At 40.1% G+C, this 18,111-nt stretch overlaps 1 protein-coding gene across 1 annotated transcript in view; it reads left to right on the forward strand.

The window, feature by feature from the left end:
• The window catches only part of LOC123263005 (E3 ubiquitin-protein ligase synoviolin A), a 233,649-nt gene that overhangs the window by 85,691 nt on the left and 129,847 nt on the right, over window positions 1–18,111 (forward strand). Inside the window, exon 3 of the mRNA XM_044725521.1 lies at window positions 901–1,053. Coding sequence (XP_044581456.1) covers window positions 901–1,053 — 153 coding nt within the window. The remainder of the gene's footprint in view (window positions 1–900; window positions 1,054–18,111) is intronic.

Genomic DNA, 18,111 nt, shown 5'->3' on the forward strand with positions numbered 1-18,111 from the left:
TCCAGTAACTTTTGCCCTCTGCCTTTTTCTGAGCCCCGCTACTGATTCTTCATTAAAAATTTCTTCAATTATTTCAATTAAAAATCAAAATTCAGTCGTGCCGATTGAGTTCAGTAAAATCTCCTTTTTTTCCTGTCGAATTTGGTCAAATCTTGTGCCTGTAATAAAGAAAATAAAAATATCCTCACTCACATTCATACGTGCATTGTTACCGTTACAATGACGCTAGCCCACACTAGCGCACGATCTCACACATTCACCTAGCATCACGTACGTCCGCCGTCCACATTTGTTCCGTCCCCACTCTCGGTCTACTGCGCGAGACGCAGGCAGCAGATCTCTCGTCTTACTCTCGCGTCTCTTTCTGCCTTTCCACTCACTTTCCATTCTTCTGTCACGCGCTCCTGATTGGTCACTTTCATTAATTAATTATTAATTATCCATGCGTCTGATTCAAAAATGGCTAAGGACTTCTCGTCTCAGAATATTTTTCTCTTTCGATCCCTACAATGGGGTGCGCGACTTCTGGGACACTGTATAATTTTTTTACCCAGGAACACATAGGTGCCTGATGATGTCAGAATAAAACCGACAAAACGTCGCATTTTAAAAAAATGGAATGAAAAACATACCATCATTTTGGTCTACAATATCCTGAATTTAATTAATTATATAGAAATCGTTAATTTTTAAATGATTGCGAAACTAACCTTTTATGGTATTATACTTATAGTTTTGAATTTTTATGCGCCGATATTCAAGAACAATTCTATTAAGACAAGCACTGAATTATAAAAAAATAAAAATAAGCTCTTCTATTTATTACTATTATATTATAAAATTATTCTAAAATTCTTCTTAATTTTTATCGAATTTTAATTGGTTATTATTTTCTTTCAGCATCTCGTAGAAAAAGCATGGTATGCAGTCACTGAAACATGCTTGGCTTTTACTGTTTTCAGAGATGATTTCAGTCCAAAGTTTATAGCATTATTTACGTTGCTATTGTTTCTGAAATCTTTCCATTGGCTTGCTGAAGACAGAGTCGACTACGTAAGATAAATTTTACTGATATTATATTTTTTTTTCTATTTGCTTATGATATGTAACTATTATAAATAATTATTACATGTACCTATTATATGTACTAGGGAGGCAGTTATTTACCAAGTTCGTTTTTTAACTTCCCTCTAAGAAAATAAAAAATTTTCAAAAATTCGTGGAGTTGGTTTTAGCCCGCTTTTTAAAACCGAGTTACCATCAGATGACGACGTTTTGAAGTCCAACGAAGCTTCCCCGAATATTCCCGCGATGGTGTGTGTGTGTGTGTGTGTGTGTGTGTGTGTGTGTTTGTCTGTGTAAACCTCTTATAACTTTTGAACGCTAAATTTTAAGAAATCTCAACAATAAAATTGAAAAAAAAAATTAGAAAAACGGTTGACCCTAAACCACTAAAGGCCATCCCTGCAACTTCCCGCTAATTTCATACTTAACCGCTCAAAATTTCACTTATTACGTTTTTGAGCTCTTCAAGCTCAAATAATAATTTTCATGTAGTTTTGAGCATTCCGAGCTCAAAAATCTGATAGGAGTTTAATAAAACAATATTTTTTGAATTTTCAAACCGCAATAACTTTCGAATGAATGAACCGATTTTCACGCGGTTGGCGGCATTTAACGCAGTCTTTCAAATTCTATGACACGTTTTTAAACAGATATTGATCGAACCAAAAATTTCGGTGTAATTCGAAAAAAAAAAAGCTTTTTCGATTTCTTTCGTCATCACGATTACTCACGAACGAGTCAACCGATTTTAACCGGCTTGGTGGCGATCGACGTGGTTTTTCGATGTTAAGAGCTGATTAGTTTTTGGAATTGATCGGTCAAGCTGTTTAAACGTTATTAAAAAAAAACCACACTTGAAAAAAATTTTTTTCGCAGATTTTTTAAGATTTCACAAAATTTATCAGTCCGAAACGTTCCAAGCTACATTCAAAATCTAAGTTTAGTTGAACCCTTTCGAATAGCACCAATCGCGATCGATTCGGTCAAGCCGTTCAAAAGTTATGAGAGGTTTACACATACACACACACACACACACACACACACACACACACACACACACACACACACACACACACACACACACACACACAAACACACACACACATCCATACATCCATACATACATACAGACATACAGACACCATCGCAGGAATAGCCAGGATAGCTTCCTAGGAACTTAGAATGTTAAGATCTGATGAAAACTCGATTTTCGAAAAACGAGGTAAAAACAATAAAATCCCGATTTTTGAAAATTTTTAATTTTCTTAGCGTGAAGTTAAAAAGATTTTTTTGGAATAACTTGTTAACTGCTATATCGATCAATTGGAAAAACTAATTATCTCTTAACCTTAAAAAACCACATCGACCGCCACCAGCCCGGCCAAAATCGGTTAATTCTTTTGTGAGATATCATTGTCGAAAAAAGTTGAAAAAGCTGTTTTTTTCAGAATTTCTATGAAATTTTCAGTCGCAGCATTTGTGCTTTAAAATTCTCCTAAGAGCTCAGAAAACTGCATTGAAATGCCGTGAACCGCGAGAAAATCGGTTAATTCATTCATAAGTTATTGCAGTTTGAAAATTCATCAGGTAGCGTTTTATGAAACGTCTATCAGACTTTTGAGCTAGAGTTAGAGCTCAAAAGCATAAAACAGCTATCTCCTCGAGCTCGGAGAGCTCAATATAATACGAAAATTGTATTTTTAAGCTCAAAGAGCTCAAAAACAATATACGTAAAATATTGAGCGTTTCGGTACAGAGTTAGCGGGAAGTTGCAGGGATAGCATTGAGGGTCAACCGTTTTCCTAATTTTTAACTTCCTACGAAGAAAATTGAAAATTTTCAAAAATCGAGAAGTTATACCCTGTTTTACCCCGTTTTTCGAAAACCGAGTTCTTATCAAATCTTGACGTTTTGAAGTCCTAGGAAGCGCTTCCTTGAATGTTTTCGCGATGATGTCCGTATGTCTGTATGTGTAAGTGTGTGTATGTATGTATGTGACCCTCTTATTACTTCTGAACGGCTTGACCGATTTCATTGCGGTTGACGCCCTTCGAAAGGGCTTGACCAAACTTAGATTTTGTATACCATTTGGACTGATTTGAACTGGTAGATTTTAAGAAATCGCAAAAAACTACAAAAAAAAATTAGGAAAACGGTTGACCCTGAAGGCCATCCCTGCAACTTTCCGCCAATTCTATACTGAAATTGCACTTATAGCGTTTCTGAGCTCTTCGACCTTATAAATACAATTTGTGTATTATTTTGAGATCTCCGAGCTCAAAAAAATAACTTTTGATGCTTTTGAGCTCTTCGTGCTCAAAAGTTTGATGCAGTTTGATAAAAACACTATTTTTTGAATTTTCAAATCGCAATCTTTCGGATGAATGAACCGATTTTCACGCGGTTGGTGGCATTCGACGCAGTTTTTTAAGCTTCATGAAAAATCTTCAAGTTGTAACGGGGTGGTTAGCCCTGTCCAATTGGTCACCCCTTTCCTCTTTGAAAAGGGCGCCACTGGGATTTTATACTCGGTGTCCCAGAAACCGGGGAGCATGAGAAGGAAAGATCGGGTCGTGAGAAGTTGAGAAAGGCTGTAAAATTAATACTGAGAAACAATTATTAACGATTTAATTATTTATTCAATGTAAACAATTTAATTCTAACAAAATTCCTTAACAATATTGCCCTTAAAATTAACCTATCAATCACTTAATTGTGAGAACCTCTCACCTATGCAGGCACTTGCCAAAACTTACAACTAAATATCATTAAATTCTTTTAAACATAGATCATTACGCATCTGTCTTCGTAACTTCTTAACTCAACATAGACCATTACGCATCTATCTTCAATTTCTCAACTCAACATAGACCATTACGCATCTATCTTTAATTTCTTAACTCAACATAGACCATTACGCATCTATCTTTAATTTCCTAACTCAACATAGACCATTACGCATCTATCTTTAATTTCCTAATTCAATCATAGACCATTACGCATCTAGATTCTTAATTTCTTAAACCCTCGTCCAACGGAATACCATATAATACCATAATTACCTAACTTCCATATAAAATCGTCCACCGACGCTAACTTCATTCTATAGAGTTCTCTACTTTATTCATACATCTTAATTACCAATAAAACTGAATCTCAAAACTTCGCATTTTCCAAAATTACCAAAATTACGCCTAACAATTACTTAACACAAAATTCCGACCTTCGATTTTAATTCTTAATCCTCCTTAAATAAATTCTAAGCGACATTTCTTAATTAAATTCTGTCTCGAAAATTCCTAACTAAAATTAATTTATTATAGCTAACAGGCCTATAATAAATTACTAATAAATTCTTTACCAATAAATTAACAATTTATCCATTAAATATAAAAGTTCAGCGACAAAACTAACTACTTGACCTTGACAATAAAAACTAAAGTACGAATTCGTTAATATAAAAAGATGACCGCTCAAGAAATTAAATTTAATTATTTTGGCCTCTTAATTAAATTATTAATTAATTTGGCCTAAAATAACCCAAAATACCTGACAACTGAAACCGGTACTCCAGCGATGAATTCTTTTCCCAGTAGAAAGAAAATGACGGGATCAGCTCCACTGTGCCTGCTGACTTCCAAAGCTCCAGAAACTCGTGTCACCAAATTACACCCAGCTCCCAATCTTATCCTCGATCAATTTATCCTAGAAATTCCAGTAAATAAATATTTCGAATAAGACGAAGATCGTCAGCCAAATGGCCTAACGACAAGTAATTTTTAACAAAAATACCAGACAATAAAATTTAATCGCTTCGTTCCATTCGTGAAGCCTTAAGAAATCAACTACTTACTTGTCTCAGAAAAATCTCCCACGCTGGAACACAGTTACCCAACGTACTCGCAAAATTTCACCGGAAGAAAAAGAGTCTTGACACAACACCCGGCGTTTTTATAACCTCTCCTCGTGCTCTCCAACTTTCCTATCTTCGCTCCCGCGCTTCATTTTCCGGGGACTGTAGTGGGGACTTTCGATTAGCACGCCCGGTGACAAGTCGAAACTACTTGTCAAAAATCGAAAGGTAAGGGAAAACCCTGACCTACCGTGCGTTAATTAAGTGGTCGATAATGACCCCGGGAAGTTCGATTTTCCCTGTTACAAAGTTAAAATTTATAGAACAAAAAATTTCGGAGTAATTCCGAAAAAACACTTTTTTTGGTTTTCTTTCGTCAACTCACGAACGAATCAACTGATTTTGACCGGACTAACAGTAATCGACGTGGGTTTTTGATGTTAAAAGCTGATTAGTTTTTGGAATTGATCGAGAAAGTCGTTTGAAAGTTGTTCCAAAAAAACCAAATTAAAAAAATTTTTTTTTTGTAGTTTTTTTGAGATTTCTCAAAATCTACCTGAGGTTTATATACATCCACACACACACACACACACACACACACACACACACACACACACACACACACACACACACACACACACACACACACACACACACACACACACACACACACACACACACACACACACACACACACACACACACACACACACACACATATATATATATACAGACATTCCAACCAGCTGAAGGGCGAACATACACCGATCTCCTCAAGGATATCAAGGTTAAGGTAGGCCCTGTCGAGACGGGCGTAGTCATAAAGTCTATTAAAAAGACGAAACACGGAGACGTTCTCCTTGAAATGGATCGAAATACCGAAGACAGCAAGGCTTTCACCGATGCAGTAAAGTCAGCCACTGCAAACATCGGCACGGCCAAGATGCTGACACCAACAACAACGATCGAGATCCTTGACTTGGATGAAATCTTCACCGAGAGCGAAGTCCATGAAGCACTCAAACGTGAATTCACTGACAACCTGGAGGTTAAACGGGTAAATTTGACAAAACCTACATCTCGAGGTAATCGGGCAGCCTTCTGCAAAGTAGACGAGGCCACTGCGATTAAGGCCCTTGACAAGGCCCATGTAATGATCGGTTGGATGAACTGTCATATACGCCCAGTTGCAAAGTAACCCGTTGTTTTAAATGTCTTAGTTTTGGACACCAAACACGCCAGTGTGTGGGACCAAACAGAAGCAGGTGCTGTTACAAATGTGGCGGAGAGAACCACAAGGCCGTAAACTGCACGGAGAAGCCAAAATGCTTCCTTTGTGCTCCGGACAAAGATGCCCAGGATCTATGCCATATTTATGGCACTAGAGCTTGCAAGGCATTCCGCACAGCACTTGCAGAAGCCAAGAAAGGGCAGAAATGACACGCATACTACAAGGCAACCTGGATAGGTGCGCCTTGGCGCAAAACCTGCTGCGCCAGCGTGTCTTTGAAGATAAAATCGACGTCTGCTTTATCTGCGAGCAATATTTAAACATCGAAGGTAAAACATGGTTCGCAGACGAAACTGGCACGGCAGCAATTTGGATTGTGAATACAAAGAACGTTACCGCAACAACAGCGGAAGTGGAGCAGGTTTTGTCTGGATTCAAACCCCCACAACCTACTTCATGTGCGTCTATCTCTCACCTAACGAAGGGATTAGTGTGTTCCGACAGAAACTGGCAAATATAGAAGATGCGGTCACTAAGTTCGACGGCGAAGTCATCGTCGCCGGAGACTTCAACGCTAAATTGGCTGAGTGAGGCGCTGCTTTCTCCGACACCAGAGGTAACGAGGTCGCTGACGTCGCGGCTAGACTCGACCTCATAGTGCTGAACACCGGGAGCACCACGACCTTTAGAAGACCAGGGTACCAAGAGTCTATCCTCGACATTTCGTTGGCGACTCCAAGAACTGCCAACATGATCGAAGACTGGACTGTATCCGAAGAATACAGTGGCAGTGATCACCAGTTCGTGACATTCAACGATGGATTGGCATCTGCTCCGGATTCACAACGCAACCTTTCTAAGCGGAAGTGGAATGCAAAGAGGCGTGATCCAGAGGCATTGCGAGCCTCACTTGCACGAAGCTGGTCTATCTTTCAGAACAACCCGACTCCGGATACCTGCAGCGAGACGGAAAAGGCAGTGCTTAATACGATGAAGGAGATTGTTGCCGCATGTGACGCCTCTATACCGCGGCTTAAAAATGAGAGTTTCCACAGGCCGGCGTATTGGTGGTCAACAGACATAGCAGCACTTCGCAAAATATGCCATCAGTTACGTCGCCGCGCAAAGAGAGCCGCGAAATGCTCCCCAAGCCAAGACTTGTATTCAAAAGAGTACAAGCAGGCCAAAAAGACGCTAATCCGAGCCATCAAAACAAGAAAAGTGATGTTATGGAAAGAGATCTGTAATGATCTCGACAAGGACAACTGGGGTAAAGCCTACCAAATTGTCACCAAACGACTTGGAACGGCTTCACCAGAAGCGCTGAAGTCTCCTGTCTTAATGGACAGCATTGTAGTGGAGCTTTTCCCCAAACACCTGCCGCAGGAGAAGAAACACTACGCAAAAAACAGCGAAGTAACATCCTTCACAATTAAGGAACTACAAGACGCGGCCAAGTCACTCAAAACAGGAAAGGCACCTGGACCTGATGGCGTCCCGGCATCGGCGATCAAGATTGTAGCCCTGGAATACCCAGACATACTCTTGAACACCTACAACGCATGCTTGGCAACTGGCACGTTTCCCGCGGTCTGGAAGCGGCAGAGATTGGTTCTCTTAGACAAAGGTAAGGGAACCCCCATAACACCTTCGTCGTTTAGACCACTCTGTATGTTAGACATTGCTGGAAAATTGCTCAAGAAGCTCATACAAGGGAGACTTCGCAACTACATAGACCGTGCTGGAGGTTTTGCCACCAACCAGCATGGCTTCCGGAAAGGTTGTTCGACAGTCGGAGCGATTGAGAAAGTCATAAAGACAGCAACAAAAGCATGGTCGGGTAGCCTCAAAGCTCGTAAAGTACGCCTTCTTCTCACGCTAGATGTCAAAAACGCATTTAACAGCGCAAACTGGGGAGACATTTTAGACGCTCTGGAGCACAAGTTTGACGCGAAGCCAGAAAACCTGGCACTAGTCGACAACTACCTTGACGATAGAAAGCTAATAGTGGAAACTACAGAAGGCCCATAAGAATACGCTATAACGGCTGGCGTGCCACAAGGCTCATTAATGGGGCCCGATCTATGGAACGCAGACTACGACGAGCTTTTTGAAATCCCGTTGCCAGAGCTAGTAGAGCTAACAGACTTTGCAGACGACGTTGCGGCCACTATAGTGGTGGACAGCGTAGAAGAGGTCGAACTGCTAGTTTGAGAAACCATTGGCGCCGTCGCGACTTGGCTTGATAAGCATCACCTGAAACTCGCCAAACAGAAAACCGAGATGGTCGTTTTGACACGTCAAAAATGGTTCCCAAAACCATTCGCTGTGGACATGGGAGGAACAACACTAACCGCGCATGTGAATACCTGGTGACATTTTTCGTTTAAAAATCATTATTTGTATCAAAGATTGAAATTTCATAAAAAAATTTTTAATCATCTTATGAACAACGCATTTGTTTATAACAATTTTTTAAACAATAAAAGGTAAAAATTTAAAAAAGTTATTTCCGTGCAGCTTCTGACTCAATTTGATGATTAATTTAAGTTATTAATTTTGCAACAACAAAAATCATTAATAAAAAATTGAAAAATAAAAATTTTTTAATTTTTTGAAAGGGGATCTATTCTGAAGCCTTTCAAGAATTGCTCCAAGAGAGGAAAAAAATCTCAAATAGTTATAGTTTAACAATTATCACAGTTGCAATGTACATGTTCAAGCAGAAAAAAATTATTAATTAACAATTGCATAACTAATTGAAAAATTGTGATAGAAATTTTTTCAGGCAGATTATTGTTCATTTATCTATCCAGTAAGCCCCTTATTTTTTTCATTTCTTAAATTTTACATTTATTATGTTAAAATAATTTTTATTAATCAAGTGTTCAAAGTAGTCATAGCTTACGCAAGCCAGAGCACCCATTTTCGGCCGTATTTTCATCCCTCTAGGAAATTTATTCATCCTTCGTTGGTCGCGCTGTGAGCGAATCGCCGCCTAACAACTACTCAACCTATAGAGACTCGCTATAGTGCGAGCGAGAAACTGAAAAAAGCTCGACCAATGAAGGGTTAATATTGGTCCTACAGTTCCGGGAGTCCAGACTTTTTTCTACAAAATTCCCTCCTCTTTTTGAATTTTTTAAAAATTTTTTAAGTCTTTATTAGTTTTTAAGATATTTGTAAAAAACTAAACCTCCTTTTTTTCAGTTAATTCTTAATAACCTTTGCAATTTTTGCAAGCGGAACTTCATTTTTTTCAAAAATCATTTAGATCCCATTTCGAATCGAATGACACGTCAATTATAATTTTCGGCGACTGCAGAAAAAAGTTGACCAAAAAGGTACTGGTTGTTGTACCCCGGGGGGGGAAAAATAAATTTTATAATCATAAACAAACATATTTACAGAAGCTGTTCTAGTGATCACGAATTCTAAAAAGGTTAGGTTTTGTGCTTAGTGTTGTGACGTACTGTTATCCAAATTGGTGTTTTTTTTATGTAAACCGTATTGGACCAACTGTTGGTGTAGATACTGTAACGGAAGGTTCCTGCTACTTGGTCGCCCCTTGTTTTATTTTTAAAATTTAAGGGCGCCACTGGAATTTTTATCACGGTTTCCAGAACCGGTCCAAGCAATGAGAGATATCTTAGGGTCGAGAGAAATTATAGTTAGGTTGACGAAAATAATAACAATTAATTTTAAATTAAATTCTCAAATTTATTCTCTACTTTTACAAAGTTTTGAATATTAACTTACACACACACTCTTATATAATATCAAAATGTCTTATTCCTGACAGTAACCTCTCATGGAGCGTCTATACTGCAGTTTCCTATCGAAGTTTTACTTAATCCTGACAGCACCCTCATATGGAGCGTCTATGCTGCAGTTACTAATTACGTCGCGCTGTCCACCGGACCCTCACGCTCTATGACTCTAGATCTGACCTTGGGTGGTCGCCTGGACCCCTGCCCAAGGTTCAAACCGTCCTCAGCCCGTTCGCTGTCGCCCGGACCCTCACTACGGGACTAAGGAACCTGAAGTCGACTAGGACACTTATTTCGACTAGGACGCTTATTTCTAATTAACAATATTTAAAATAACTCACTTAATTTTAATTAACAACATTCCTCAATACTCGCGTTTCAGAATATACCTTCCTGAAATCAAATTCAAATTCTCCCGGTTCCTAACCTTGACTTCGATAAATAATTAAATTTAAATTTTCAATCTTATTATTGTTAATAATTTATCACAGAAACTTTCTTGAAACCAAAAATTTTAGATTCATTGAGATTGAATTTAATCTTCCTGAATATTCGGCTTAGCGTCCGTCTTGAATTCCAGAATGGATTTGAGATAGGAATATTAGCTTAGCTAAATTTTCCAAGGTCAAAATTTTATTATAATTTTTCTCAATAAGTTTTTACTGGAACTTGGAAAAATTTATTTATCGAGGTCTTAAACAATTTTAATTTAATTATAATTTTGATTTTTGTAGTTCTCTAAATTTAATTTACTAATTTATAATTTATTTTAAATTTTGAATATTGATTTTAGTTGTAATTTTTACTTCTACCTTTTAGAATTATTTTAATTGTTAGAGATTAATTTTAGTTATTAATTTAATTTTAACTTGAATAATATTTTGCGTTAATTTTAATTTAATTGTAATTTATTTTAAAATTTATTTAGCGGATTTTACTTTTGCTTTTAACCGTTAATCTGATTTTAAATTAATTTTAATTTTATAAATTTTATTTTAATTTTAACTTAAATTATTTAATATTTTAATTTATAATCTTAACCTCCTTTGATTTTAATTTTAAATTATTTTAAATTTCGGAAATTTATCTTAATCTTAAATTTTAATTAAATTATTCTTAAACTCGATATTATAAATTTAGTTATTAAATAAATTCAATTAATTAATCTAGTGATTGGAAAACGGAACCTGGCTGGTGCCTGGAGTTTCTCGAGCAACGCAAAAATTTATACAGAGGTTAATTATCAGTACCTGGGATTGTTATAATTTCCTGGCAACTCTCGTAGTTTTTCTTTTAACGCGTACTTGGGTCCCGGTGCGTCTGCAACAACAATCTCCACTGCTCGAGCTGACTGCTTATCTTTCTTTTTGCACTGCTTCTCGAAATTTTTGGCAACGTTTATAATCTGTAACAACAGTACTGTTAGAGCAATTATTTATTTTAATTAAGCTGGCTAAATGCCTAGCAAAATAAATAGAAATTATTAATAGTGAATAATCATATCATTCCACAAAAAAGGTTCGAAGGAACAAAGATAATTACCTTATATTTGTTGGATTATGAGGCAGCTGTGTTGGGCTCCGGCTTCACAATGTTTTCTTTCGGTACGACAACTTCACTCTTCCTCTGTGTGGGATTATCCCCACCCTCGGAACGCTTACTCTCTAGGCCCCGGAACTTATGTTAATTTTATTCAAACTGCGCGAGCATCCTAGACTACAGCGCCCCGTGATCTGTCGATAACTAACCGTGGCTAGGGCAAGGACCTTCAACGGGTAATGAAGGAGCCCCGTGACAATCCTCGTTAGCATCAGTTTAATATCTGCTATTATGATCATTTAGCATCAGATTGCTATCATCTACTCGGATGGTAACTGATTGTGATTTGATTTTGACTTTTAAACTGACAGTTTCTGAAATTTTTTTCGTATTTTTTTCTAAAAACTACATCCAAAAAAGAAAATTTTCTATTTAGTGTGGTCCCAATCGGTCAATTTTTGAAGACGTTCTAGCGATTTGAAAAAAAGAGGTTTTTTTCAAAAATTCGTAACTTTTTTTGGGTTGAGTAGAAAAATTTGAAATAATTCATAAAAATATTTGTTAGGGGGTAGAAAAAGATAGAAAACTTTGAGCAAAATCGAAGGGAATCAGGTAAAAAATTTGTCGATTTGGCATGAAATGACCCATGTATCAAGATTAAAATATTTGAATAGACTTGACGACTAATTAAAAATTTCAAAAACTCTTTAACTGCGTTCAGTTGTAAAACATTCTGAAAATGATTAAAATAATAATATAGTGACAAATCTAAGAATTAATTATAGGTAAAAAAAATTAGGACGACAGTTGACCCTAAAGGCCATCCCTGCAACTTCCCGCTCATTTTGTACTTAAGCGCTCAAAATTACACATTACGTTTTTGAGCTGTTTGAGCTCAGAAATATGATTTTTGTGTCATTTTGAGCTCTTTGAGCTCAAGACTCTAATAGCAGTTTAATAAAACACAATTTTTTGAATTTGTAAACCGCAATAAATTCATTTGAATGAATGAACGGATTTTCACGCGGTTGGCAGTATTCGACGCAGTTTTTGAAGTCTCATAATGAATCTTTGGGTATGAATTGATCCAATTAGGAATTTCGGAGTGATTCCGAAAAAACACTTTTTTCGGTTTTCTTTCGACATCGACCCTGATAGCCACCTTAATTCAAACTTTTATTCAATCTACTGCCGAAATTTGTAACCAACTTGATGAAAAAAGTTGCAAACCAAATGTTCTTACTTAAGTTTTCTACAAGTTACATTGCAATTTGACGTCAAGACTTGGAGTACAAGTATTTTATTCAAGTTTTAGTAAAATTGTAGTATAATTTAACCAAAAGTTCGGTGTTAACTTGTATTCAAATTGGGGCTGTAGATTTTAGTCAATTTGTTTACAACTGTTGTACTGTAAAAATTTACGGAAAACTTGATGTCAAGTTAATTGTAATTGCTGAAATCCAACTACTTTTAATCAAAGCGTGGCTATCAGGGGATAACTCACAAACGAGTCAACTGATTTTGACCGGATTGGCGGCAATCGACGTCATCTTTTGATGTTAAGAGCTGATTAGTTTTTGGAATCGATCGATGAAGCCGTTTAAAAGTTGATCCAAAAAAACCACATTGGAATAATTTTTTTTAACTTCCCGCTAAGAAAATTGAAAATTTTTAAAAATCAGGAAGTTATTGTTTTTACCCCGTTTTTCGAAAATCTAGTGTGTGTGTGTGTGTGTGTGTGTGTGTGTGTGGTTTTTTAGGGGGAATCCTTTTTACGGATTCTAGGCATAGCTGTTTGGCCTGGATATGTGGCGACTCGACGCAGCGTCATACTAACTCGACACTAACGCCCCTACCCACTAAACCCTAAACCCCTTTTCCTTCTTTCCTCTAATCCCTCATGGAAACCGCCGTCAGGCATTACTTCGTGAAGGGAGGATCTAGCTACTGCTCTTCCTTCTGGTGGCTAAGGTGTTAACTATCTTCCTTCTATCTTCTGCTATTTGCTCTTTTTCTTTCGGTGGAACGCAAGTCTTTAAGGACTTCTGTTGTAAACGTGTTGGTAGCGTTCCAGGCAGCTTCTGATAACAACATTGCTTCTACTAGTGAATCTGGTTGCATTCTCTGGTTCAGGATCCTCTCCAGTTCTTCACGCTGTGGATCGAAACGAGGACATACAAAGAAGACGTGCTCCGCGTCTTCAGCAGCTCCTGGGCAGGACGGGCACTCCGAAGAGTCATCGTGCTTAAAGCGGTGTAGATACTCTCGAAAACACCCATGTCCCGACAACATCTGCGTAAGATAGTAATTGATCTCACCGTGATTCCGGTTAAGCCAAATGTCGACCCGAGGTATGAGACGGTGCGTCCACCTACCCTTCTCTGCAGCATCCCATTGTAGTTGCCATCGGCCTATGCTCTTCTGCCGTTCTTCAATTCTAAGTTCTTCCGGGCTCAGTGCAGTTGACCTTTTTCGTTGGTAAAGGGCCCGTTTTTCCTCTGCTAGAACTCTAAGAGGTAGGGTTCCAGCAATGACGCACACTGCTTCTTCTGATATAGTGCGGAAGGCACTAGCTACTCGTAGGGCAGTCAGTCGGTATATTGGTCCAGCTTTTCTCCATGATTCTTGGGTTTCCAGTGCATCAGCCCAAATGGATATTCCGTAAGTGAGCACTGATGTGACTACTGATGACAATAGTAGCCTCCTGCTCTGCATTGGGCCTCCGATGTTAGGCATCAGCCGTGCGAGACTAGCCCTCACTACTGACGCTTTGGCACTGACATGTTCCACCTGCTGTTTGAAGTTGAGTCGCATCCAGCATCACTCCCAGATAACGGATAAATGGTTGTGATGTGATTTCTCGGTCACCGACATTAATCTTAATTGTTTCAACTTCTTTTCGGCTGGTAATAAGCACTGCTTCGGTCTTCTGCTTGGCCAGTTGTAGGTTCACTGTATCCATCCACTGGTTGATCTTCTCAAAAGTGATGTCAAACAGATGTTGAATCTCGTCGAGGTGTTTAGCGACGATCACTGCGGCAACATCATCCGCATACGCTACCAGTTTGACACATCTTGGAAGCTTCAGTCTCAGGAGCCCGTCATACATGATATTCCACAGAAGTGGACCAAGAACAGAGCCCTGTGGCACACCACCGGTTATATCATACTCTTTTGGACCATTCTTTGTATCGTATTTCAGCACTCTATCTGTAAAATAGCTAATCACTAGTCTGCGAAGATATGTTGGCACGTTCTTCTCGTCGAGAGCTTGCATGATGCAGTCCCAATTAGCGGAATTGAAAGCATTTTTGATGTCCAAGACAGCCACCAGGCAGTACTTCTTCGTTCCACCCTTCCATCTAGTTCCTGCGATTGCCTCTTTGGCCGTATTAACAACCAGGTTGATCGCGTCCAGGGTTGATCGTCTTTTCCGGAATCCATACTGGTTGTCTGCCAAGAGTGGGTCGACTACTGCATCTATTCGCTGATGGATGATACGCTCAAATATCTTACCCGCCGTATCTAGCATGCAGAGTGGTCGGTAAGATGACGGTTCTTCTGGCGGTTTCTTTCCTTTAGGTAAAAGTACTAACCGTTGCTGTTTCCACTTACGAGGAAAAGTCCCCTCCTTGAGGCATGCGTTGTAAGCGTCTAGAAATAATGTTGGTGCTGCCTTTATGATGGTTTTCAAGGCTATATTAGGGATTCCGTCCAATCCCGGCGCTTTATTATTTCCTACCCGATTACAGGCCTCCAACAATTCTTCTTCAGTGACAGGTGGAATGTCGTCCAGTTCATCTTGCGTTGACTGATAATTGAGACTGTGTTGCTGTGGAAACAGCGCAGTGACGATTTTCTGAAGGAGTTGGGGACACGTAGGTGACGGCATTTGTTGTTTCTTCAGGTGCGTCATGACCACCTTATACGGCCGACCCCACAGTCTTTGTCGACCTCGTATATGAGCTCTTTCCAGCATCTTCTTTTACTCTCTTTTATGGCCTTATTAAGTTCACGACGAGCTTTTTTGTACTCTGCGATCAGCACTGCAGAGTAAGGTCGTTGATAGCCACGCTGTGATATTCTTCTCTTTCGATGACACTCTTTACGGAGGTTGCTGATATGATCATTCCACCAGTGTACCGCAGGTCTTGAATTCATAACACGTTTGCGAGGCATACTGGCATCACAAGCTTGTGTTACTCGCATCATCAGAGCCTTAGTATGTTCTTCTGCACATCCAGTCTCTATCGGATCACTATCGAGGGCTGTTAGCAATACATCTGGGTCAAGAGATTTCACCTTCCAACCGACGATGTTAAATTGCTTGATAGGCCCCCGGAGGTTCTGGTCGTTTGACGTTTCCCAGAGTATCGCATGATGGTCACTGGCAGTGTAGATGTCCAGTACCTTCCAGTTAGTGTTACCTTTAGCAAGGCTGGTACTGACAAAAGTGACGTCTACAATCGAGCTTGCGTCACCTTTGGTGTAGGTCGGCGTGTCACCACTGTTGAGCAAGACTACATCTAGTGTAGAAAGAGCTTCTAGCAGCTCTCTTCCTCGTGCATTAGTCTGCTTACTGCCCCAGTCCACTGCCCAGGCGTTAAAGTCCCCGGCTATCGCCACTGGATGATGTTGCTTCGCGTCCTCGGTCAGTCGATGCAAGAAGTCAGTAAACTCAGCAATTGAGAGGCTAGGTGGTGCGTAGCAGCTGTAAAAACGGATGCCATCTACTGATGCTGCTACAAAGCCAGCGCTGCCATTGGCAGCTACACTCTGGAAAGGGAGCTTACCACAAGCCCAGATCACAGCTTTCGTGGTGATATCCATCTCCCAAGGTTGTCCTGCTAAATGTTTATATGGCTCCGATAAAAGCACAACGTCGAGCTTTAATTCCCGTACTGTCTGCATAAGCAGGTCATGCGCAGCTTCGCAGTGATTGATGTTAAGCTGCAGTATCCTCATGTTCGTTTATTTGTCAGCTTCTGGAGTGCTTCTTGGAAGACTGGACATCGGCCAGAACCAGACCGGTGAGCAGTGTCCTGAGAGCCAGGTTTTTCCGCACATAACGCACATTTCACTTTATTTTGGCATTGAGCAGCTTGATGACCTGTTTGCCCACATTTGATGCAAAGCCCAGATCGGTCGACTTCGCTTTTACATTGGGCAGTAATGTGCCCAAAGTGCCAGCACTTATAGCATCGTAATGGTGTCTTAATTGCTCTGACACGGCAATTTACCCAGCCAATCCTTATTTTGCCTGTCTTTCCAAGTATCTTCTGCACTATTGCTGCTGGCAATCGTACCGAAGCAGTTTGAGTACCTCTGTAGGCCGGACGAATTTTAATGACATCTTCAGGTATTTCGTAGTCATTTCCAGCTGCCTCTTGTAAGGCCTTCCGGACATCGTCTTTAGTTGTTTCGTCGTCAATGTCCCGGATTTCAAGCTGTTCCTCTGGGCCTTTACAGATGACTTGCGCTTCTTCTTTAAGGATGCTCTTGATGGTCTTCAGCAAAGCTTGTCCTTTGTCTGCGGTCTTTCTGGAAAGCGTAATGAGCATATTCCCATCATTCGTCTTTTGAACCTTGTCAACGACGTCACGGGTCTGATCTGGTGGGACATCTTTTTTAATCCGACGCAGTATCTCGGCATATTTAGCCTTCTCAACGGGTCAAATAATTAAGGCATCTGGTTTGGTGAATTTTCGCGGTTTTTCCCGCTTAGGCTCCGGCCGAGATTTGTTCACCGGTTGTTTTGGTAACCGCTCTCTCGCTTGCTCCTTCTTCTCCTTCTTGGATTGGACCTTCTGCCATTCAGTCACCTCTTTTTTTCCGGCGTTCTGCACTGCCGTGTTTTTCGGAGGGCTCGGTTTCAGGTCCTTTTTCTTCACAACTTGGCAGATCGTTGGGTCGGGAGAAGATCGATCTTTTCTCTTAGTTGACTTGCTGCTAGTTCTGATTCTGTCTTCTGCGACTGATTCACCGTCACCTTCGGCTCCAGTGTCCATTGCTTCTTCATTCACGATAGTTGCTTGAATGCTTCTCTCCGGTGTAATGCGAGAAGTGCGTCGTACTGTTAAACACCATTCTTCATCAAGTTTCTTGAATCTCTGGAGGGCATTGGCTACGCTGGTCGTCTTGGTCTTAATCTCCTTGTGGATATTGACCTTAGATTGGATGAAGTCATTTAGCTTACTGGTCAGCTTTTCAAGGCGTTCAAACGCTTGCGACCGCTTCATTTCAGCGCTTGCTTCAATCGCTGCTTGTTGGGCATGAGGCCCGTTTTCACTATTGTTGTTTTCCTGAATTTTACTCATACTTTTAAATTCACCAGCGCATCGTACGGAGTGGAGCGGGTTGTCATAACTAGGAACGGGTGTACCCTCGGAGATAGTACTCCTACCCCAGTTCCCTGAGGCCTAGCCGACACTTAGCCAGCCCCGGAATACACGGACGGACTAGACTCGCTCGGAGCGGTGAAGATTCCGATCTCTAACACTCACTGCGTACTTCCTGATCAAGGCCCGAAGTGGCTGGCTCCTGATCCACTGCTGCAACTTACACCTCGGCAGAGCAAGCTCACATCAGCCGTGGCCTGCATCGTCGGAAACTACGACACGAGGTTCCGGTCACTCCCAGTGGGTCACAGCAGG

This window comes from Cotesia glomerata, linkage group LG1 (genome assembly GCF_020080835.1).
Source record: "Cotesia glomerata isolate CgM1 linkage group LG1, MPM_Cglom_v2.3, whole genome shotgun sequence".
Classification (NCBI taxonomy): domain Eukaryota; kingdom Metazoa; phylum Arthropoda; class Insecta; order Hymenoptera; family Braconidae; genus Cotesia; species Cotesia glomerata.